The 26,876-nt window shown below is 34.8% G+C and overlaps 1 protein-coding gene across 2 annotated transcripts; it reads right to left on the reverse strand.

Annotated features, from left to right (window-relative positions):
* Window positions 1–496: 496 nt before the first annotated feature.
* Window positions 497–26,863, reverse strand: LOC127874036 (GTP cyclohydrolase 1-like). Of its 2 annotated transcripts, none has more exons than XM_052418142.1 (6): window positions 26,432–26,863; window positions 21,377–21,486; window positions 21,102–21,157; window positions 17,332–17,363; window positions 9,514–9,598; window positions 497–3,768 (listed from the first exon to the last, which is right to left on the reverse strand). In XM_052418142.1, the coding sequence occupies exons 1-6, from the start codon at window positions 26,754–26,756 to the stop codon at window positions 3,636–3,638; spliced, it is 741 nt and encodes a 246-aa protein (XP_052274102.1). In that variant the 5' UTR covers window positions 26,757–26,863; the 3' UTR covers window positions 497–3,635. The 2 variants fall into 2 exon arrangements, with proteins under 2 accessions (XP_052274102.1, XP_052274101.1); XM_052418141.1 differs by having other exon boundaries at window positions 9,499–9,598.
* Window positions 26,864–26,876: the final 13 nt, after the last annotated feature.

Here is a 26,876-nt window from a genome sequence, read left to right on the forward strand (position 1 = left end):
ATAAGTTAAGGTAGATTATAATTACATATGATGATGATTATTTTATTGTAAAATATCAATTTATTAAATATATAAAGCACACATTTAACATAGGATTAAGATACAATATGTAAGTGTTTAACGTCATTTCATTTTTGGTGAATTTTTACATTTTTTTGGCGCCATTTTATATAACGCCATTTATGACGTCATCATGTACAACGTCATTTGACGTTTAAAAACATTTTTCTTTGTTATTTAAATTGTGCAGTCAAAAGACGTAAAAATGTAGTTAACATATAATTTCCAATGTTTTGATAAAGGCATTATGCCGAAACGTCAATTAAAGGAGTATAATCAGAGAGTTATAATTTTTTAATATCCCTTCGGATAATTCAACTGAGCTAATAAATCTATGAGTAAACTAAACATACATATTAAAACAATATTTTGATTTGTGTTAATTTTAACACTTTCAAATTGCTTAAAATAAATAAATGATAATAAAATATACAAATTAAAACATTTAAATTAGTTTATTTATTAGTGTTTAATAATAATTCTGGTCTGAAATCAAAGCAAGAGAACAGGTCTTAAAATCAACCTTATGTAAAGCAATTCATTTTTAATGTATGAATATTATGTAAATACGACCAATGATTTATCTTATAAGTAAAACAAGAGGGCCTGAAAGGCCCAAAGTCGCTCACCAGAGATACAAAGGAACTGACCTGCTCATTGCAGCCCCAAGAAATTATTAGAACAAATGTTCTAACCAAGTTTCATGAAGAGTGAACTATAAATGTACCCGAGTGCTAACAAGGTTTTACTTTAGCAGTAGTAGGATAAATTCACCGACGCCTGGTGGCCATGTTTTTCAACAGTCCTGAACTCTTTTCAAACTGATCAAAGTTTTCATTAAAACAAATGTTCTCACCTAGTTTTATGAAATTTGGACAAAAAATGTGACAATTAGAGTGTTAACAAGTTTTTGCTATAGCCATACAAGGAAAAATGTCTTGTCCCCTGGTGGCCATGTTTTTCAACAAACCAGAACCATTTAAGAACTCGTCCAAGATATCAATGGGACAAATCTTATGACAAAGTTTCATTAAGATAAGACAATAAATGTGGCCTCTGAAGTGTTAACAAGGTTTTATTTTAGAAATACTATAGCCATATATGGAAAAAATGCCCCCCCCCATTTGCGCCCATGTTTTTCAAGCAACCTAAACCATTTTTGAACTCATTCATGATATCATTACAACAAATGTTCTGACCAATTTTCATGCAGATTGGACAATAAATGTGACTTAGAGAGTTAACAAGTTTTTTCATAGCCATATAAGGAAAAATACCCCACCCATTGGCTTCTATGTTTTTCAGCAAACCAAAACATTTTCGAACTCTTCCAAGATATCATTGGGACAAATCTTCTGACCAAGTTTCATGATGATCGGACAATAAATGTGGTCTATAGAGTGTTAACAAGGTTTTACTGTAACCATATTCATAGCCATATAAGGAAAAATGCTTGCCCCCTAGTGGCCATGTTTTTCAACAGACCAAAACCATTTTCAAACTTATTCATGATGTCATTGGGACGCATCCTCTGTCCAAGTTTCACGAAGATCGGATAATAATTTTGGCCTTTAGGTTGTTAACAAGGTTTTACTTTAGCCTTGTACGGAAAAATGCCGCGCCCCCTGGCAGCCATGTTGTCAACCAACCAAAACCATTTTCAAACTCCTCCAAGGTATGATGGCGACAAATCTTCTGACCAAGTTTAATGAATATCAGACAATAAATGTGGCCTAGATCTAGAGTGTTAACAAGGTTTTACTATAGCCACATAAGGAAAATGCCCCACCCATTGGTGGCCATGTTTTTCAAGCAACCTGCTCCATTTTCAAACTCGTCCAATACATCATTGAGACAAACCTTCTGACCAAGTTTCATGATGATCGGACAATAAATGTGGCCTCTAGAGTGTTAACAAGGTTTTACTATAGCCTTATAAGGAAAAACACCCTCCCCCTGTCCGCCATGTTTTTAAGCCAACCAGAACCATTTTCAAACTTTTTCAAGATATCATTGAGACAAATCTTCTGACCAAGTTTCATGACGATCGGACAATAAGTGTGGCCTCTAGAGTGCAAACAAGGTTTTACTATAGCCATATACATGTGTATAGCCATTTAAGGAAAAATCCCCCCCCCCCCCCCTGACGGCCATTTTTTCAAGCAACCTTGACCATTTTCGAACATGTCAAAGATATCATTGAGACGAAGTTTCTGACCAAATTTCATGAAGATCGGACAATAAATGTGGCCTCTAGAGTGTTAACAAGGGAAATGTTGACGCGGAACAATGCACGCGGCACACTGGACGACAGACAAAAGGCTATCACAAATGCCTACTATGAGCACATTGTGCTCAGGTGAATGTGCTCAGGTGAGCTAAAAATCTAACTGACCAGATAAAAAAACAAATGCATTTTGTGTACATTTATATAAAAATGTAATTAAACATATCAAATGGTCCCAAATACCAAATACCCAGAATGTAAGTAAACATATCAAGTGGTCCCAAATACCCAGGCAGCAAGTCATGGTCTGTATACGGATTCCATGGCAACTGGCCAGGAAGCCGTTTCTTAGCAATACTTTCATTTAAAGTAAGTCCATAACGTAAATCAGGTAGCGTTTCTAAAAACTTCATTTAATTACAAATTACTTACTTTTGCACATAAAGTTACACTTACCCTAAGTCTATCGTAAATCAACATTTTAAGTGTAAATGTGCATTTTTACAGAAAACATGAACCATAGCTCGTTCTTTAAATATAAAAGAGAATAACAACATTAAGTAAGAGAACTTAACAAATTCCAAGAGTAACATTATTATATATTACTGCAATAACCCACGGATATCATTTATAACACAATATTTATGTGACTACATTATTTACTGAAATATTGATTGCGTAAAGGTCTCAAAACTAAGATTTAACACAAAAAATATATTAACAATCGCAGTTACTAGAAATACATTAATCGCACAGGACATCAAAATCAAAGTTCTTGTCAACTTATGTCAAATATTTAAATATTACATTATTTATAATTGTGTTATTTCATTGAAGTTGAAGCTGCAATTAAGCACTGTTATGCTTTAACATAAATAAAGCGAAATTATAATTGCCTGCACTAATATTGTATTTTTTTAATTTCTTTATTAAAGTTATAAATTAATAAATTTTAAGTTCATTTAGCAAATATGTTCAAATGTAGCAAACTGATTGCAACCTTAATTATTTATTTTTGTGAATATTCATTTACAAATTAAGCATTAAGAAATGATGGCTTTACAAGTCCAAAAATGTTGTCTTTTTTTAACCAAACGTTCATAAAGAGAACTAACACACGATGGTAGCTTTTTTATACATATTTTTACTTTGATGGATCATGGAATGGGAAACATTAGTAACTTTAATTTCTAAATACTTGCCTACAGATCTCCATTTTAGAGTAATTGTTCTAAGCGACTACCTTAACCGTTACAAAACACCCTTACACATAATGAAAATTGTACATGACAAAATGCCTATGGTAAATTATAAGCGTAAACCAGAAACAGCTCCCAGGCCTGCCAATTCATGACGACTTGTGTATCAAGGTCAGGAACTCTTCGCGTGTTTTTGGGTCCTCACGGAACACGCCAAGCATGGTGCTGGTAACGGTGCGACTGTTCAGCTTCTGTACACCTCGCATCACCATGCACATGTGTCTGAAATAGCAACATCACCATTCACATGTGTCTGAAATAGCAACATCACCATTCACATGTGTCTGAAATAGCAACATCACCATGCACATGTGTCTGAAATAGCAACATCACCATGCACATGTGCCTGAAACAGCAACATCACCATGCGCAACATCACCATGCACATGTGTCTGAAATAGCAACATCACCATGCACATGTGCCTGAAACAGCAACATCACCATGCACATCAGGGTTTTTTTGGGCCCGATTTTATAGCCGAAATTGGGCTATGTTCCCAATCCCAAAAAGTATACTTTTTTCCCAAAATGTGGCAAAAAATTCCAAATTTCAAATAAAAAAAATTTTTTTTTTTTTTTTTTAGAAAGAAGTGTCTAATGTGTATTTTATCTCAATTTTAATTCAATTACATCTAACAAAGTATTATATGATTTTGTTCCTTTAATTTGAATGATTATAAAGAGTTATGTAAAATTTAGTATTTCCCTAATCAGTGGACTTTTAGTGTGGATAAAAAAGGCTAATGAATTTATTTTCCCAATTTCATGAAAATGCCGATAAAATTCCCAATTCAAAAGCCATGGGCTATCTTCCCAACAAGTGGGGAAAAAAACCTGCACATGTACCTGAAACAGCAACATCACCATGCACATGTGTCTGAAACAGCAACATCAATATGCACATGTGTCTGAAATAGCAACATCACCATGCACATGTGTCTGAAATAGCAACATCACCATGCACATGTGTCTGAAACAGCAACATCAATATGCACATGTGTATGAAACAGCAACATCACCATGCACATGTGTCTGAAACAGCAACATCAATATGCACATGTGCCTGAAACAGCAACCTTACCATGCACATGTGTCTGAAATAGCAACAGTACCATGCACATGTGCCTGAAACAGTAACATCAAAATGCACATGTGTCTGAAACAGCAACAGTACCATGCACATGTGCCTGAAATAGCAACATGACCATGTACATGTGTCTGAAATAGCAACATCACAATGCACATGTGTCTGAAATAGCAACAGTACCATGCACATGTGCCTGAAACAGCAACATCACCATGCACATGTATCTGAAATAGCAACATCACCATGCACATGTGTCTGAAATAGCAACAGCACCATGAACATGTGACTGAAATAGCAACATGACCATGTACATGTGTCTGAAATAGCAACATGACCATGCACATGTGTCTGAAATAGCAACATCACCATGCACATGTGTCTGAAACAGCAACATCACCATGCACATGTGTCTGAAATAGCAACATCACCATGCACATGTGCCTGAAACAGCAAGATCAATATGCACATGTGTCTGAAATAGCAACATCACCATGCACATGTGTCTGAAATAGCAACAGTACCATGCACATGTGTCTGAAATAGCAACAGTACCATGCACATGTGCCTGAAACAGTAACATCACAATGCACATGTGTCTAAAACAGCAACATCACCATGCACATGTGTCTGAAACAGCAACAGTACCATGCACATGTGCCTGATATAGCAACATGACCATGTACATGTGTCTGAAATAGCAACATCACAATGCACATGTGTCTGAAATAGCAACATCACCATGCACATGTGCCTGAAATAGCAACATCACCATGCACATGTGTCTGAAATAGCAACATCACCATGCGCAACATCAGCATGCACATGTGCCTGAAACAGCAACATCACCATGCACATGTATCTGAAATAGCAACATCACCATGCAAATGTGTCTGAAATAGCAACAGTACCCTGCACATGTGCCTGAAATAGCAACATGACTATGTACATGTGTCTGAAATAGCAACATGACCATGCACATGTGCCTGAAATAGCAACATCACCATGCAAATGTGCCTGAAATAGCAACAGCACCATGCACATTTGCCTGAAATAGCAACATCACCATGCACATGTGCCTGAAATAGAAACATCACCATGCACATGTGCCTGAAATAGCAACAGCACCATGCACATGTGCCTGAAATAGCAACAGCACCATGCACAATGTACCTGAAACAGCAACATCACCATACACATGTGCCTGAAATAGCAACAGCGCCATGCACATTTGCCTGAAAGAGCAACATCACCATGCACATGTGTCTAAAATAGCAACAGCACCATGCACATTTGCCTGAAATAGCAACATCATCATGCACATGTGCCTGAAATAGCAACAGCACCATGCACATTTGCCTGAAAAAGCAACATTACCATGCACATGTGCCTGAAATAGCAACATCACCACGCACATGTGCCTGAAATAGCAACAGCACCATACACATGTACCTGAAATAGCAACAGCACCATGCACATGTGCCTGAAATAGCAACATCAATATGCACATGTGCCTGAAACAGCATGTATGCAAAACCTGCATGACAAATCTTGGCCCTTATTCACCAATCTATTCTAAGACTCAAGAATAAAGAATTTACTGAGATGAAGAAAATACATCCAGTAGTTGAGTACATTGTATATACAGGCTACCACTTAAGTCTAAAAATAGTTTGATGAATATGGGCCCTGACAATTCCGGTACAATAAGACACAAGATCTGCCAAGATTTTTTTTAAGTTCACAGAAAACAAGAGTGCATGGGCGTACCTAGGCATACGGCAGTACGCCCGTGCGTATAATTCATTCAAACTTTAAAAAATGAAAACTCTTAAAATTCGAAAAATGCTAAAAAAAATTGAGGGCTAAGGGGGTTAGGGGTATAAATATGTAAACAAGCAAACAAGACGTCCACTTTCAGAAAATAAAAGTTGGTACAAAAAACAACACAGTCTTAACTCCAAACATACGACGTAAAGTCTTTTTCACTGATGAGGGGTACACTGTGTAATCACTGGGCAGACTTTACTTGTTATACGACTATGTTGTCGCCCTTCATGGTTTTTTTGGAACCAATATTCGGACACGGGTACTAGATTATGTTTACATGGCACAAATTTTCAAAATGTCGGCGAACGCTCTGTTTTATTCAGATGTTTTTAGAGATAGCTTCAGCGAAACATGTTCATTAGATGATACTCAGAAGCTAGCTGTTTTAATAGATAAATGGGAAAATGTTCACAGCATTACATTTCGCTTAAAGCTGGGTTCCCACTGCCGATCAGATCAACTCGATCAAGCCCGACTAAGCAGTGGGGTACTGGTCTGGTTCGGTCGGCATGAGTGGTCGGGGGCGATCGGGTAGGTCGGCATTGGTCGGGCTCCCTACCCCATATTTTATGACATGTCAAAAAATATCGAGTAGCAGTCGAGTAGGAAATGGATCGAGAAGCGCTTGGGAAGTGGTCACGTATAAGTCGAGAATAAGATCGAGTTGATTGTGAAGCAATCGTGTGGCGATCATATTGACATCTTTTACACGATCTGTACCCGATCCGCTCGACCTCTACCCGAGTTATTTTAGATAGCAACACGATCCACTGGACCTCTATTTGATTTGATGTACGGATTTACTAGACTGCTACCCGACGGCTACTCGACCGTACACGATAACTTCTCGATTGCTATTCGACCATACACAAGCTCTGTACCTGATCTGCTCAACCTCTAGATTATTATAGATTATATAGTTATATTAGATTGCTTTGTACGACTGTAGTACGACCATCACGATCTGGTCGTGTGAAGATTTGGTGGCGATTGAGCTGAGGTCCACTGGGTCGAGCTGAGATTGTATAGGGCTCGCGTATAGGTCGAGATGATCTAGCGGAAATCGGAAAGATGGTTGAGTGGATGTCGTGAAAGAGTCATGTGGGGGTCGTGTGTTATCGACAAGAAGTCGTGTATACCCTTTTTAGTCGAGCTTGGTCGTGTTTGTTCAGGAAATTTTGGTGAACTGGATGATCGAGTTGATCGGATCGGCAGTGGGAACCCACCTTAAGGTAAGTCGATTGATAGATCTACGAGTTAAATAAAAGTTAAGTATGCTTGCTCAAGACTCATCGAGCATGCTGTTGTTACATTCAAAGAGCGGGGGGGGTTTTTACAGTTTAATTAGAAACGAATTTAATTTTCAGTTTACTAAATACCACAAATCAAATCAGTTTCAGAATAAAATAATGTCGGGCTTAGTTTTGGCGCCACATCGCTCCAGGTTTGACGACTCGTCTAAACAAATACACAAGCCATGGGCGTGGTACCACATTTTTACTTAGTCGCAACAAAAACACGGACATGAGAAAGGTTTCCATGGAGAATCCTTTACTTTTTTTAGAGAAAGAAATTGAGGAACAAAATTGCCAAATGTCGCTGAAAGATAACAAAAAAACGCTTCTTCTGCAATGAAATCCAAAATTTTCTTAGGGAGGAAGCAAGAGTCAAACATTTCCTCACATTTACATACCCTGGATGATTCACTCACAATCATAGGCTTCTTGATTTAAAGCCTTGACACTCAAACTTAATAGATTATGGTCAAAAGTATATTTGCAGTTGGCAATGTTTATTAAAAATATTTATTTTTCTTAATTTTTGAAGCTAAAATTCTAGGATAAACATTGTCAAAATGTTCCTGAAATGCAACACCAAATTTCACCTTTTGCAAAGAAATTTAAAAAACAATTCTAGGGGAGGACCCCATACTCCCGCCAGCAATAGAGTTGAACACCCTCGCACACCTATGCAACTACGGATCCATTCTCACTCGCAATAAGGCTTCTTGATTTTAAAGCATTTACATTTAAACGTAGCAAATAAATTATGGTCGAAAGTATATTTACTGTTGACAATGTTTAATATAATATTTCCTTTTATCTGTCTTTTTCAAGTAGGTAATTGATGATTAAAATTGCCAAAACGAGACTGAAAGATAACACCAAAACGCACCATCTGCTGTGAAATTTTCCTAAATTTTCTTGGGGGAGGCCCCCCAAACCTCCCCAGCAGGAGGGGAGACCCCTTCCCGCACCTACCGCCACTCGCAGCTTGGCTGCTCGATCGTACTTATAGCTGAACTAGCCTCAGGAATGCCCCTGAGAGTGTGTATCTGAAAGATGGCCCTTATGTCTGACAAGATTCTAACATGATCAGACAATGTGTCTAATAGATCCTTCTATAGTTTTGCAGTATTTAAAATATTCTGGAAAACAAGAGTGGATTGTTGTTGGCTTAATGTGATTAATATTACACACCACCTATCTCATTTAAATCATCCTCAGTCAGATGGTGCTATTCTACCTGCTAAGTTCCACAACTCATTACGCCAAAGTTAGGATTTGATTTGTATGAGATTTTATTGACCATCGACAGCCTCCTTATGTTACAGTGACTATCTGGTCAGCAGAAACCATTTACCTGACAGGAAGTAGTGGAAAGCTGAAGCCTGAACATCATTTATGAGGGTACTTACAAAGTAATAATACCAGCCTCGTTCTGGGAAAACTGGGCTTAATGCATGTCCTTATTGTTGTCTCAGTACTGCGGACTGCACAGGCTAATCTGGGATGACACTTTCTGCTTAAATTGGAGTTTCACTAAGAAGAGACTTAATTTAAAGAAAGAAACATAAAAGCGGAAAATGTTATCCATGATAAGTCTGTAATGACTGCATTAAGCCCAGTTTTCCCATTATGGGGCTCATTCTATTAATTTGGCCCACTTATTCATATTATGCATAGTAAATTGAGTAAACAAACTGTTAAATTATATTTTCTCTATAGAAGTTAAGTATAGAATAAAGAAACCAGTACTTCAAGCATACTAACGTTGCCTCTATCACAACCCCAACACCTGCAGGCTGAATGGCTTCCGTTACAGCAACAGCAATCTGCTTGGTTAACCTCTCTTGTACTGTAAGTATAGGTGGATAACAGGCTTATGTAAGGCAAATAAGGATATGAATGAACTTTGTACTGCAATTACAAAACAAAGAGCTTTGATAAAGCTATTTGGGTATGAAGAAAATGCTCCTTGTACTAGATTTTGGAAAACAAGCCTTATATAGGTTTAATGAAATGATTCAGTTATTGTAAGTGAAACAACACTGAAGCTTAAGTATGGCAAAATAGCCTATGGTAAAAATGATACTTGTACTGCAAATATCACAATTACTGTTAATTAAGTAGGAACTTACTATGAAGATGATATTTGGACATCAAGAAGCACAAAATTTACATACAACAAAACTATGAACACAATACTTGTACTTTAAATAGGACAACAGGCTCTAGAATGAAGTGATGAAAAATATTTCTTGTATTGCAAGCAAGAGAATAGGTTTTAACATGGCAAAACTATTATGACATTATTATTGCAAAATATTTTTTCTGAAAATGACACAAGTTTGTTTGATATAAGTCAACTGGTATTTATTTTAAAGTAGATTGCATTGAAAGCTTCAGATTTATTGAGAGATTCTGTTTAGAGAGTCTGTTTACTGGGTAGAACCAGTACTTGCATGTCTTCTGCTAAAATGTCGTCTGCTGAATTTCTAAAATTAGCATTTTCTTCGATTTTTTTCAAAGAATACTATCAGAATAGCAAACAGTTTGGATCCTGATGAAATGCCACGTTCTGTGGCGTCTCATCTGGATCCAAACTGTTTGCAAAGACCTTTAAAATTCAGTTCCAGCGCTAATAGGGTTAAAAGATTATTATTTCAGCCACTGAAGAGATCTAAAGAACACTGCAAACACCATATCCACTACACCAACGTAACAACTGTTATTGACACTTACTTGCTTCAGAATACTGAAACACATTCCTTTTGAAAGAAAATATTGAAATAATGATTTACATATACTTTTTAAAAAGTGCATGGTGCAAACATGTTTACTTGACTTTCAATTAAGAATTGTGTTACTGAAAGCATTGCACAACTTACATAGTAAATTTAAGACAAGAGGGCCTGAAAGGCCCAAAGTCGCTCACCTGAGATAAAAAGAAATGACCTGTTCTTTGCAGCCCAAGATATCAATGGAACAAATGTTCTAACCAAGTATCATGAAGAATGAACAACAAATGGCCCCTTGGCGGCCATGTTTTTTTAACAGACCTGAACCATTTTTTAACTCTTCCAAGATATGTCCAAATTTCATGAAGATTGGGAAAAAAATGTGTCTTCTAGACTGTTCACATGTTGTCAGTATATACATATAAAGAAAACTGCTCCACTCCCTGGCGGCCATGTTTTTTCACTGATCATGACCATTTTCAAACTTGTCCGAGACATCCACATAACTAATGATTTGACAAAATTTCATGATGATTAGGCAAAACATGTGACTTCTAGAGTGTTCACAAGCTTTTTTACTTTATAAATATAAGGAAAAAGCCCCGCCCCCCCCCTGGCGGCCATGTTTTTTTTCCGATCCAAACCATTATCGAACTCAACTGTCCTATCCAGGTGTGGTAGTGCGGTCTCCTTCGCTTACGCAAATGAACAGGTCACATGACGGTTACAAGTTATGTAACTTTGTGAGCACTTATGTAATGCGAAAATATTTATTTGACGAACTCTTATTTCCGGTCAGGATGACTATATTGACTGGTTGTAATTCAATTAACTAAAGGCGTTCAGTCAGGGACGCCTAAATACACTAAAAGAATTTATATAAGTGAAAACCAAGGCAGCTTTAACAAAAATAACTAATTTTTATTCCAAGAACTCGAAAAATGAAGAACAATGACAGAAAATTAAGAACAGGTACAAGCCAAGTCTAAAGAATCTAAGTATCGTTACAAAAATGAACAACATACAGCAAATACCTTAATGAATGTAAAAAGAAGTTCAAAATCTGTCAAAAAAACTGATATAAATATAAGTTACTGTTAGTCTAGAAAGTGCTTCAAAATCTAGTTTACAAAATAGGTCTAATTTAATCTAAAGAACAATATTAATGGAGATTAGGAAACTTCAGTGAATCAAATGTAAAAATAAGAAAAATTTACTAAAGTTATTGAAATATAATAGTCTTTCTAATTTAGAAAATGCCAAATAAAAATAATCTAAATAATAAGAATAATTTAGAAAATAATGCCAAAATGTCTTGATGCTGGTGTTAAAAATAATTTAGAGTTTAATTATTTCAAAATTCCAACCTTTTTCAAGGGCTGTTAACTTTTCAAGAAAGCATCAAGAGGTGTTTAAATCAGCCAAAACAGCTTATTTTATACAGTTCAGAAGAGATCAATGGCAGAGTAGTCAATTTTCCCTCAGAACAGTGCATTTATCAATGATCAATATCTTCCCAAATTCCAGAGCAGAACTAAAAAATAGATTACTGAACCAGGTTAAACAAGGGAGATAAATACTGCATAAATACTGCAAAATCATGTACATGTTGTCTTTCTTTCAGTTATCTCTTAGTTGAAAGGCTTATCATAAGTGTTAATGACTAAAACAGTTATGTTAACTATGAAAATTCTGTGTTATGAAAAATTACATAATACAGTTAATGTCACATAATATTGACATAATAAAACCAAACTTTACTACACAGGAAACAAATGTTCTGACCAAATTTCATGAAGATTGAGCAAACTAGAAAGTTAACAAGATTTTACTAAAGCCATATTTAGCCATATAAGGAAAAATGCCCCGCCCCTTGGCAGCCATGTTTTTCAAGCCAAGGTTACCATTTTTTAACTCATTCAAAATATCATTGGGACAAATCATCTGAGCAAGTTTCATGAAGATCGGAAAATAAATGTGGCCTCTAGAGTGTTAACAAGGTTTTACGATAGCCATATCAGGAAAAATGCCCCGCCCCCTGGCGGCCATATTTTTTAACCAGCCAACATCATTTTCGAACTCGTCCAAGATATCATTGGGATGAATCTTCTGACCAAGTTTCATGAGGATTGGGCAATAAATGTGGCCTCTAGAGTGTTAACAAGATTTTGCTATAGCCATATATAGCAATATATGGAAAAATGCCCCGCCCATTGTGATATTTGCAGTACAAGTATCATTTTTACCATAGGCTATTTTGCCATACTTAAGCTTCAGTGTTGTTTCACTTACAATAACTGTATCATTTTATTAAACCTATATAAGGCTTGTTTTCCAAAATTTTCAAGCAAACATAACCATTTTCGAACTCATTCAAGATATCATTGAAACCCATCTTCCGTTTTCCAAAATTTTCAAGCAAACATAACCATTTTCGAACTCATTCAAGATATCATTGAAACCCATCTTCTGACCAAATTTCATGAAGATTGGACAATAAATGTGGCTTCTAGAGAGTGAACAAGGCAAATGTTGACGTCACACAACGGACAACGCACGACGGACAAAAGGCGATCACAAAAGGTCACCATAAGCACTTTGTGCTCAGGTGATCTAAAAACAAAAACAAAAGCTCCATTATTGAAACAAAATGCCCCTACTGGGCTTAAGTTCCACAGCAGCTCTTTTAGAGAAAACAAGGCCAAAACTTAGCCAAAAACCAATTGACCAAAATGAAACTCATTCTTCATCTGTAAGTCATGTAGGTAGACTGGTAGACTCACATACCAAAAATAAACTTAATATCTTAAAGAATTGTTTATATAAACTATGGAAAACTGAATGCCAGATGGACAAACAGAGGGACAGTGCGAATGCGATATGCCACCCTACCAGGGGCATAACAATAATAAACAATACCTGTGTTTGAAAAACACAATGCCCCCTATCGACTTTGAAGCCGCACAGCAGCTATTTTAGAGAAAATTGTTAAATCCAACTTTTATAAAAATCAATCAATGGACCAGAACAAAACTCATAAGAATCAGCTCAATATCTGAAATTGTTGTGTAATAGACCTCTGTAAATGGAGAAAATGTCAACAAAAAATCAATTGACTCGAACAAAACTCACACCTTATCTGTAGGTTATGTAGGTAGACTAATATATAAACAAGATGTGTTTGAGAAACACAATGTCCCCCTATATGATGTTTGACCTTGTAGGATGACCTTGACCTTGACCCTTCACCACTCAAAATGTGCAGCTCCTTGAGATACACACGCATTATAAATATAAAATTGCTAGCTTCAATAATGCAGAAGTGACATAACATGCGCAATTTTGACCCATATACTTGACCTTGAAGGATGACCTTGACCTTGACCTTTCACCACTCAAAATGTGCAGCTCCATGAGATACACATGCATGCCAAATATCAAGTTGCTATCTTCAATATTGCAAAAGTATTCATAAAATAAGCGATTTGGGCCACATATATTTGACCTCTGACCTTGAAGGATGACCTTGACCTTTCACCACTCAAAAAGTGCAGCTCCATGAGATACACATGCATGCCAAATATCAAGTTGCTATCTTCAATATTGCAAAAGTATTCATAAAATAAGCGATTTGGGCCACATATATTTGACCTCTGACCTTGAAGGATGACCTTGACCTTTCACCACTCAAAAAGTGCAGCTCCATGAGATACACATGCATGCCAAATATCAAGTTGCTATCTTCAATATTGCAAAAGTATTCATAAAATAAGCAATTTGGGCCACATATATTTGACCTCTGACCTTGAAGGATGACATTGACATTGACCTTTCACCACTCAAAATGTGCAGCTCCATGAGATACACATGCATGCCAAATATCAAGTTGCTATCTTCAATATTGCAAAAGTATTCATAAAATGAGCGATTTTGGCCACCTATATTTGACCTCTGACCTTGAAGGATGACCTTGACCTTTCACCACTCAAAATGTGCAGCTTCATGAGATACACATGCATGCCAAGTATGAAGTTGCTATCTTCAATATAGCAAAAGTTATTGCAAAATGTTAAAGTTGGCGCAAACAGACAGCAAACCAACCAACCAACAGACAGGGCAAAAACAATATGTCCCCCACTACTAAAGTGGGGGACATAAAAATCAACTCAATATCTGATTTTGCTCAGTAAAAACCTCCAGAAAACCAAAAATGTAGAAGTCCAAGACCCATAAATATGCCAATAATCAGTGGACTAGAACTAAAGTCACTCTTCATCTGTAGGGCATTATGGTACATTAACATTCCAAACATCAGGTCAAAATCTGAAAGGTTTTGGTAAAAAACTCTGGTAAACGGAAAATTTAGAAGTTCGAAGCCTATCACGTTGCCAAAAATCACATTTGTATCAAAGTCATGTAGGTCATGTAAGACTCACATACCAAAAATGAGCTCAATATCTGAAAGCGTTGTGTTATAACCTCTGGAAATTGGTTATTGTAGAAAAATTATAATGCCAAGGCCTGTTACTTCATCAAAAATCACTGGACCGGAAAAAAATTCACACTTTATCTGTAGGTTACAATATATGTCAGCTCAATATCTGAAAGCGTTTCATAAAAAAACTCTGGTAAAGGAAAATGTCGAAGTCCAAGACCCATAACTTAGCCAAAAATCAGTGGACCATCAAAGTCAAATAGATAGACTCACACACCAAATATCAAGTCAATATCTTAAAGTTTTTCGAAAAAAGCCTTGAAAATGATTTGCTGGATTGACCGATGGATGGACAGTCCGACTGCTACATGCCATCCTACCAGGGGCATAAAAAACACCGAGTTAATGATACATATCTTTTTATAAATATATAGATAATAATTTGTAATAATAAATTATGCAAAATTATGTATTTCAGTCTTATTGAAATACATTGTAAAGTAATTCAGGGCTCTCGCTGGATTAAGATTTTCTTTCGCCACCCATTTTTGCCATTTTAATTTATGTTTTGCCATTAAAAAAAACAAAACAGCCATATTCTTAAATCATAGCGTTCAATGCAATACTTATGGGTTATTAGACGTTTCACTGTACAATACGAAGGTATATTTGGACGTGCACACAGTTTGACGTCATATTGGACGAGCCGTAAGGCGAGTCCAATATGACTTCAAACTGTGTGCGAGTCCAAATATATCACGTATTGTACAGTTTAAACGTCTAATAAGCTTTTTATTCTATATCCCTTTCTTCAGCTCTTTGTTTCATTTTAATTTTGATTTGAAAATGCTTTAATTGCATCTATGCTATTTTCAAGACAAGCGCCCGTGTGAGTTGATTATAGTACATTCGGATACTTTTTCTCGGTAACGGCTTTTATCGTTATAAAACAATTGCTTAGTGCACTTGTACTCAACTGTCCAATATGGAAAAAATATAGACTTTTTGGATCCAATACCGGAATATATTGGACGGTCACGTGGTACATATGAAGAATGCCGATTGGATGAATTTATTGGATATAGAATAAAATGCTTTATTCTTTGTTTTATTAAAAACCGATATTACACTAGACCTTACTGAATGCCAAGTTTTAATATGTGGTCATCAGATGCTGTAAACATACACTATTATAGCTCCAACATGGGCCACAAACCTGTATTGTAAATAAGTTCAATGCTTATTTTATATTTCCATGTTGTGTTGTGATTGCACCATTTGCCAAAACATTCATATTAACTCTTCCGTATCGAATATATACATACTGCTTTTGTAGTATGAAAAATGAATATATATTTCTGATAATTCCTTATAACCACAGATTCTATTAAAAAATAAGGGAGAAGTGGTTCATTTCCAGCATTTATATCAACTTTGCACTTGTTTAATACACCTCATTACATAATGCCCATCATCTTTAATCAAACAACTCACATTTGGCAGTTTGAGGGAAACATAAACAAATATAAACAAACACACGCTTGAGTGTTTATGTCTATTCACGGATTTATTAAACTGAGTTTCATTTCTATATTTAACCTAAAACCTGCTACATGTATGTAATAACTGATATTAAAAGCCTCATTACTGCTGAATTAATTACTTTTATAGAGGCTGAAATGTGTGGTCAATGTCAATAGAATGCATTTAAATTATTATAAGACATAAGTTAATAACACCTAATTTTTGTTGTTTGTCATTGATTGTAGATTATGATGGTACTTTTAATATATTGATTTTTTTTACAGAACGTGGCGTCTCATCAGGATCCATACTGTTTGCTATTCTGATAGTATTCTTTGAAAAAGATCGAAGAAAATGCTAATTTTAGAAATTCAGTAGACGACATTTTAGCAGACAACAAATTTCCCAGCATGCAAAGGGTTAACTGCAGAAGCATTGTTAAATGGCACAGCACAAGGCAATAAATCAAGGCATCATCTATGAACAATTTAAAGAAGTCTAATGGCTCCCAAACGTTCATTTCAATGTTCAACTTCGCATGGCCTGTACTGACCAGCCATTCTCAAATCCAATTGATTTTAATGGCCATGTTTCAAATGGAAAGATTTTATCGCCACTCTTCTAAAACGTTCACATTTGGTGACATTTGCGAATGGCAGCAGGAGTCCTGCTAATTTACATACAATTATGTAACTGATAGGAAAAAACGTTAGTTTGCATATTTATTAAGAATCATTAAATATTATCACTACAGGAATATTATAAATTTCCTAATAGATCAATAAAAATTACCATACTGGTAATAATTGCATGTAACAAAAAACACAGTGATGCTTATTTTTTCAATCAACAATTATGATTGAAAATAAGCAACAGGTTTTATCCACTCACCTTGCAATCGTCGGCTGTAAATTTCAACAATCCTGAAAAGCATAAACAATTGATTTGATTAAAAAACAGCCAAAAAGTACACAACTGAGACTATTCCAACACATTTCTACACACATTTTTTCATTATATAAGTATCAGCATACTTGATGCACAGCCAGTACTCTGAAAAAGAGCACTCAAACATGCATTTAAAAACATGATGACCATGGTCTGTGAAAACAGGGGTGTGATTGAGGCAAAGTCAGAGGGGAGGAAAATTCTGTTGACTGATTATGACTTCCCGAATGGCGCGCATAACACAATGACAAACATAAAAACAGACATTAAAATAAACAACTTTTTGAACTTCATAACAATATTTCTTTATAAAAACCTGTTAAAGTTCACATTAATGATACTGAGGATTTTCCATGTTTGTCTATTTCCATGTTCGAACGATACTCTCTAAATTGTTTTACTTCGCGAGTAGACTACAGTCTACACTCCAATTTGCAAACACTGGTTTCCGTGACACAAATTCAGTGGGCACATTTCTTAACAAAATATGTGTTGCTTGTATCTAAAACGTAGTCTTTTTTTTGACAAACACATTTCATTATTCCTGTCAGACTAGGTGATGTCAGTCGTTTATTCGATTGCTATTTGTTATTTCAATATTCTTAATTTTCTCTTCACAACGGCGCCATTTGCAAACAAATCACAAAGCGCATTTTAAGAACACGATTTTAATTGGAAGATTGGGAAACGACAGCCAATTATATGGCTCGTTTTAAAAATGCTTAGGCAGAATCTACCAGTGTAAAATGCGGAGAGATTTTGCGGGCCGCGGATATTTCGGGCCGCTTATGAAATACGTCTGCGGAATCGGTGGCAGCCCCTCTCCCCCACTTTTTTAAAAATGAATTTACGCAAATCTCAGAAGTGACATCCGGGACAACCCGATCCGCGGAAATCCGCGGATCCGCGGAAAAATCACACCCCTGGAAAAGGGGGTTAAATGCATGTGTGTTAAGTGTCGTCCCAAATTAGCCTGTGCAGTCCACACAGACTAATCAGGGACGACACTTTCCACTTCTATGGTGTTTTTTTTACCGAACTGCGGATTGCACAGGCTAATCTGGGATGACACTTTACGCACATGCATTAAACCCAGTTTTCTCAGAACAAGGCACAATTATGGAAATAATAATGGCGCTTTCAACATGGCACACGTACATGTACTTTAAAATATAAACAATTGTACACACATCCATAGCAAAGGGATTCTTTGCTTTGTATTTAACACCAAGAACATTGTAGCATGAATTTATAATTAATTGGATAGATTACACATTTAAATATGTCTTCTTTAGTTTAAAAGTCTCGTGATTTTTAAGAGCAAAAGTTTAATTTTAAAATGCTGTTATTTTGCACATTTTGTTAAGTGTAAAATAAATGATTTAGATGAAATTTCATGACAACCCTAAATAGTAAATACAGACAGGTGTATGTCTATTCGCTCATTAGAAGGAATAAAAACACGATAATTTAATTTTTATAGAGAGGATGCTTGTTGGATTCAGTGGAATATCGATTTTAATTCACGAGTGATCATAGTAAATAATATTTTCATGAGTGGTGCAGCAAAGAGTGAAAATATTTTTTTTCTATGATCATGAGTGAATTAAAATTGATATTCCACAGAATCCAACATTTTTTTTGTATTTTATGCTTTTTTCACTGTTCATTTTCATTGTTAAAGTTTTAAACTGGAGAATTTTGCTGCAATAATGACGTCATTTTGTCAATAAAAAATGATGTAATTTCACAGTAAAACAGTGAACATTATATATAATTTTCACTGTTAATTTTCAGTTTTAATTAAATGATATTTTTCTATAAACCATGGGAAACCATAATAAAATAAACAAAAACAGCTATAGACATCTGTGCACTCAAAGCTTGAAACCATAAAATAAAATAAACAAAAACAGTGATAGACATAGTGTGCACTCAAAGCTTGAAACACTATATTGCATCATTTCTAGTGATTATATCATCATCATATCATGTACACTGTAGATTAGGATTAGAGGGATGTGACAGTGTCCTAAAGGCAACCAATTTTTGGAATCTACAGTTGGGGACATTTCTAACGCATCACTTTTCAAACTTGAATATCTCAGTTACGAGTAAAAAAAAATTGATTTAAATTTTAACTTACGATCATTTCACTACATTCTATGCAAGCTCACGATAAAATCATTTATCCGAGGCAATTGGACGATTAAGCACATGGGGTAGGTGTGGTTCCATATTTTTGCACGTGAAAATGGTGAAACGCGATATGATTCTAGTTTTATTTCAATTTAATTATTTTCTGTGGGTTCTTACACAAGGAAAACATAAAATTAATTTACAAAACAATATTGCTCGTTTGAATATTCAGGAGCGCAATCGTGCACTTTGCATTTTGCAGAATACCTTCCCCACTTGCTAAAGCGTCTGATCGTCACAGATGAACGATTTTATCGTTAGCTTGCACATAATGAAGTCAAATGATCACATGTGCAATTTTAAATAAAAATATTTACTCATTACTGAGATATGTAAGTTTTAAAAGTTTTGCGTTAGAAAAGTCACCAAGTGTAGTAAAACGAGATATACATGTTATTCCAATTTAATTTCAATTTCATCATTCTAGTTGAGTTTTTACACAAGAAAAACATAACATTAATTAAAGAAAAACAATTTGCTTGTATAAATATTTAGGAGCGCAACGGCCGAATTGGCATGTTGCAAGCCGGTCAGTTATTAAGACGTGTAAGTTTATGCGTTTTACTTTTCAAATTGTTATTATTTAACGTTGTACGAGTTTGCGAATTTGACTTTTGAAGTGACGTTTTAATTTGTTAAGTTTTATATTTTGTTGTTTTTCAATTTCAATTAAATTGTCAGGAATTATCAGATATGTGTTGAATTATTCTTGGTCCAAATTTCAACACAATCCGTTCAAAAATAAGGGAGCTATATTTATATGATTAAGTGATGCGTTGGAAAAGTCTCCAAGTGTATATCGGAATTCCTGTGGCATCGTCTGAACACCCCATTAGCACTTCAAACACATTTTTCCTGATAAGGACTATTAATGAGCCTCTTTAACATGTGCCATTAGCTAATATACTGTATCACCTTCTCCCATTCCACTGCAAACAGAGCTAATTCTCAGGATAGGCTGTTGTGTAAATTGTGTCTCAACCATTTTTCAGGAAGTAGAAAGGACATAAAACCTGTGTCTAAAAAGCATTCTCCATTAGGAGTTCGCCTTACATGTATATCGGCATCATATATCAGATAGCTCTTAGATTGACCAGTCTACTGTCTTGTAAATTCTATGTAAATATTATTTGATGAATGAAAATCAAGCTGACAAGAGTAGACAAGCATCTTTTACATCCTTTTCTCCCAAAGCGAGAAATCACACAAATGTAAAAATACCATTGTCTACTATGCATTGCATTAGAAGTTCAAACAAACTAATCTCATTGTTCTAAACTAAAGTATTCCTATTTAACAGGAATTTAAATTGTCCTGTTTGTGTCTTAATTTGTTCAATAATGATGTAGGTTATGATAAAGTTTTCATTTTCCAAATAAAATAAACAAATATCCCAGATGTTTCAACCTTAATGGAAAATGAGCAAATGCTGTAAAGGTAAAAAACAACACATTTTCTTTTTAATTCATGCTTTTTAACCACATGGATACTCACTTAAAAAAACACACACTTACCTTGCTAATTTGCTAAGACCTAACACCTTTTTATTTGGTAGATATCCTATAGAAACCTGGAATACAAAAAATATATCATAACAACAACTGCATGTATACTTATGTATATAGGGAAAGTGTAACAAACTTAGATAATGAAAAGTACTGAACAGTCGTTAAAACAAATTACTATAATGACGTAAACCATTTAGTTTTCATGATTTATACTGAGCCAAAGTTTGTTTTTTATTTTTTTAATATGAAGTCAAAAGAACAATAAATGCTTATAAACTCACCTTTCCTATAAAAGGCACAAGATGGTGCTCACAGAGTGAAAACATCTCAATATCTTTAACGATAACCATCTCATCATGATCCTCATCAAATATTGCATCATTAAGAATATCTGAAATTGACAAAATATTTTAAACCACTGGTACCCAAGATACATTTATTTAACCTTCCCAATTTTTATCTCAACATAAGAAGATATTGACCAAAAAGCATGCTTTCGTGGGTGGCTCCATGTATGTTGATCACCCAAAGGAAACATTTGGTTATTTAAAAGATTATAATATTTTATTTTATTTTATTATTATCATACTATATTATATTTTCTAAACAAATAGCTATATATTAAGGATAATAATTAAAAAATTCGGAATAATATGCTGAGTGCATTCAAAAATAACAAAACCCTTTTATAATTATATAATTATAAAGGACTTGCATCAAAGTAGATGCTCTGAACTGTAAAACTAAAAGACCTGATATAAACATTTTTCAGCAAAAACACCTGTTTTCATAACTGTCAGCACTCATGAAAAGGCGACAACATTAACTAAACTAATAGAGCCACATTGTCATGCAGAAGGAGATCAATTGCAATTCCATGTTCGACAGATTATCAATAACACCTCCGCACGGCTGCCTATCAATCCCTTCATTGAATACAACAAACCCCAACTAGAGTCAATTGTGGATAAAAACACATTCATTGAATACTTTATTTAATGCAAAATCAATTAACTTCTGCCATAAATGGATCCAAGACCTGGTAAAGCTATGTACTCTATATAACCTATTGGTTACACCAATCTTTTCATGAAAACTCTGTTGCAAATAATCTATAACTATAACAACACAGAAAGTGCGTTCACTTGAGCATTTAGTGGGAATCTGCGGTATCTGCCTACCATTCTCTATATAAGATACATCACTTTCCTGCTCAACCCAGACAATGCCAATGTTAGTGAGTGGACCTGATGCAAGTCAGTTGTCTATCCAATTTCTCATCTTGCATGATGAAATCTCGTCTAAGTCCTAACATAAATATGCACAATCTAAACGAGTTCTTGCTCAAAGTCCACAAAGCTATTGATCACGGGAACTATTTCCAAGTACAAATACAGACGCAGGAATATCACATATTTGTTCTCTCAATCACGTATGTCCGTTGATGACATTGGGCTGATCAAAAGGCAATTGGAGAACAATCCCGTCTCATTTGTTATTCATGGAAATCACGCTTAAGAAGGATTTGTATAACATTGCCTCAAATCTTCTTATAGCCACATCAAATGACATCCCTGCATGTTTTAATAGAATGAAAGTTCCCAGCATATTTTTTCTGAGTAAAATGCATAATAAACATGTCCATTTTTATCAAATATTCCTCATTTGTTGATGATATTTGTCCTAGAAACATAATCTTTTGTTATTCTAAAATCTTCCACTTGTATTTTAGAAACAAATAAATAAAATTGGCCTTTATTGAATACATACATAATTCATGTGTTTGCTGTGAAAATGATAAATTTGATTTTAATTCAATTGTTTATATAACTTAACACAGGAAAAAAATAACTTGGAAAATTATTTTTTTCGTTAAAAATTGAATCTGGTATTTGGCCCTATTCCTAATTGAAACAAGAGGGCCAGATGGCCCTAGTTCGCTCACCTGAGAGGAGTCGGTTCATTCATTCTTTACCTAATGTCAAACTTGGCCTAGATATTGACCAGACAAACATCCTGGTCAACTTTCATCATTATTGAACCAAAACTCTGGCGTAGGGAGTGTTTTTGTTTTTGTAAGATTTGAAATGGTGGCCTATATTTTGAGTTGACCCCCCCTTACCAAACATCAAACTTTGCTTACAAGGATTTAGTATAATATAATGAAAATTTGGACAATCTATGGGCAATCATTATGGCAATATTTTTTGTGAATTTTGCTCATCATCAAACTTGACTGAGATCTTTCAGCAACTTTGATAAAGAATGCTTGAGAAATGTGAACGCTAGAGTGTTTACAAACCAAATGTGGACAGACGGACAGCGGACAAAGACCAATCCTAAAACCTCACCTGAGCAATCAGGTGAGCTAAAAAGTGTGTTTCACCAATCTGAGCCATTTTCCAACTTATCCAAGAAATCAATAAAACCAATGTATTGACTAAGTTTCACGATGATTAGGCAAAATATGTGATTTCTATAGTGTTCGATCACTAGGTTTCTCTATGTAGTCACATCAGGAAAACTGCCCCACCCATCTGGCAGCCATGTTTATTGACCCATCGGGACCATTTGCAAACTCATCTTAAATAAATATATAAAACCAATCTTTTCACCATGTTTCATGATGATTGGGCAAAAAATGTGACTTTTAGAGTGTTCACAAGTGTGTATAAGAAAACTGCCCCCCCCCCCGGCAGCCATGTTATTCAACTGACCGGACCCATTTTCCAACTCAACTCTCGTATCAAGGAAACAAATGTTTTGATCAAATTTCATGAAAATTGGGCAAAAAATGTGACTTCTAGAGTGTTTACATGTTTTCACTATATACATGTACATATAGAGAAAAATGCCCCGCCCACTGGCGGCCATGTTTTTTCACCGATCTGGACCATTTTCGAACTCGTCTGACATATCAATAAAACCAATGTTTTGATTAACTTTCATGATGATTGGGCCAAAAATTGTGACTTCTAGAGTGTTTACAAGGTTTCTCTATAGCCGTATAAGGAAAACTGCCCCGCCCACTGGCGGCCATAATTTTTTCAACGGACCGGAACCACTTTTGAACTCAACCAACATATCAGTAAGACAGACATTTAGACAAAGTTACATGAAGATTGGGCATTAAATGTGACTTATACAGTGTTTACAAGCTTTTTCTTTTTTTTGACCTAGTGACCTAGTTTTTGACCCAGCATGACCCAGTTTCGAACTCGATCGAGATATCATTGGGACAAATCTTCTGACCAAGTTTCATGAAGATCGGACAATAAATGTTGCCTCTAGAGTGTTTACTAACAAATGTGGACAGACGGACGATGGACGAATGACGGACAAAGACGGGTCACAAAAGCTCACCTGAGCAATCAGGTGAGCTAAAAAGTATATATTTTTCCCAAATGAGACCTTAACATTCCAAATTAAGGTTTCTAAAAAAAAAATTGTTGTAGATTTGATTTCAACAATTTGTTCATCTCCTGTCCGAAATATCATTTCAACCTTATTAAAATACTGAAAAAAACTTAATTCTATTCTCAACTTGAATTTATTTACTAAACAGCAACAATACTAATTTTAGTCAAAACACAGCGATTTTTCCCAATACAAAGGGACCCGGCCCCATTCCCAAAATGGTGGGAAAAAAACACTGGCTTGAGAATTTTAATTTTATTTAAAAAATACTGGCCCTGGAGAGGGGGTGGATTGTCGCTATGTTGGCCCATCAAGTACATACAAAAAGTTTTATTTTCAGAAGATGCTTTCCAATTAAAGGAAATAATCAATTGACATAGGTGATATGAACAATTATTTTATTAAAGCACAGGCAACTGTATTAATGATCATAGTTATTACTAATTACGCTGACTTGTTTGGTTTGAATTATTGGTAAATCATCCAGTATGTCTTCATGAGAATTATTTATTCATTTAGTTATTAATTAAAAATATGAGAATTCATGCTTCTTACATGACATTGTATGAATAAATTCCATAATGTATGATTTTCATTTATGATTTTTATATATTACTATATTAAAGTATGAATTTATAATAATTGAATAATTGCATGTCTTATAATTATTTGTTTATGGTTAGCAAAGCATCGTGTTGTAATGGCCGATATATAATTTCCCATTTGTTGTTATCAATATTAATATGATTGATATTTATACTTTTCCAGCCAATCATTAACATTGATTGATTAAGAATAAATACCTGTTGAAGTACGTAATGGGACAGAATTTATGTCCAAAATTTAATCAAATAAAATACTAAGATACCAAAGATTAAGGTTTATGCATGAATTAAAATGAAAATGTCTTGTCAATACCATATAGCAATATTTTTTGGTCAAATTTGGGGAAATCATTTAGCCTTATTACCTTTACCAAAATAAAGTCAGTGTTTTTTATGGCAATTTCGGGGCCGATATTCGGCCCCATTCCCCTCAAAAAAGAGTATACATTTTCCCCCCATTTTGTAAAAAAAATCCCCTCCAGAAGTAAAAAAAAAAAAAAAAAAAAAATTTTTTTATTTTTTTATTTTTTTTTTAGAAAGAACTGTTTCATTATCATGACAAATATATCTCAAATTTATTTCATAAATAACTAACAAAGTATATAACTAAAATTTATATGATTTTTAATTATTATAAAGTGTTATATTAAATTAGATTAGTTTTTTCCAAATCAGTGGACTTTTCACATGAATTGCATTTTTCTCCCAAAATGGCCAGCAAAAAGGCCTGATGTATCTATATTGTGTCAATATTTGTTGATAAAAACATTCCAATTTGGTCCATTTTATTGATAAAAAATGCTCAAATTTTCCATTTAATCGATTTTCAAAAAACTCAATTCAACTTAAATTTTAAAATGGCTAAGAAAACTGAGACTGTGCATGAAGGCTGAACTGTCTGAAACTAATGTTGAAAAAATCATTGATATATATTTCAGAAAAAGGACAGACATTCTGCTGTGAATATTATATTCATACAAACATGTGTATTCATATAATAAATATTACATATAAAAGAGTGAATTTTTAATTTTCCCCTTTTCGTAAAAAACGACGCATTTTTTCCCCTTTGGACGGGCCCGCCACCATTCCCATATAAGTGAAAAAAAAACACTGAAAGTAAATATTTTTCCTAGCTCAAGGTTAGATTTGTCAATAAAATACTGAAAACACTTTTATGTTTTATTTTATAGTATTTGTAATAAAAAAAAACAATGCAAGCACTTTTTAAGTATTTTTTTTCAAATCCAAAAGGCCCTGGCCCCATAAAAATGCTTACAAAAACAATTGGTCATAATACATGATAGCAGGTACCTGATATGTTCTCCCTGTATCCTTTTGTAAAGAACATCATAGCCTTTGCAGCTCTCTCTGGTGTTCTTAAAAGTCCCTGCCGTTCTGTATCTTCGCCAATGTTTTGTAATAAACCTTTATAACCGTGTGAAATTTCCGCCACAGCCTTTTCATATTTTGCCTCCTCTTCAACTTTCTTTTCATTCGCAGCACTAGCAGAACCGGCTGCCTTGCTATTAATCCTAGTGTCACCTTCAAACGAAGATCCATTAGTGCTCATCTTTTTAAACCTTTCATCAAGATCAAATTCGCCATCTTCCATCGTGGTATGTGCAATGTCATTCATATTTTTGCCACAATTACTAGAAGTTATCTCAAACGCTTTTCGCTGTTAGTGTTAATCAAAGTTGCACAATCATCCAATGTGATTTGTCGAACCGTTTACCCAGTTATTTATACACATAGT

This window comes from Dreissena polymorpha, chromosome 3, assembly GCF_020536995.1.
Source record: "Dreissena polymorpha isolate Duluth1 chromosome 3, UMN_Dpol_1.0, whole genome shotgun sequence".
Taxonomy (NCBI): Eukaryota; Metazoa; Mollusca; class Bivalvia; order Myida; family Dreissenidae; genus Dreissena; species Dreissena polymorpha.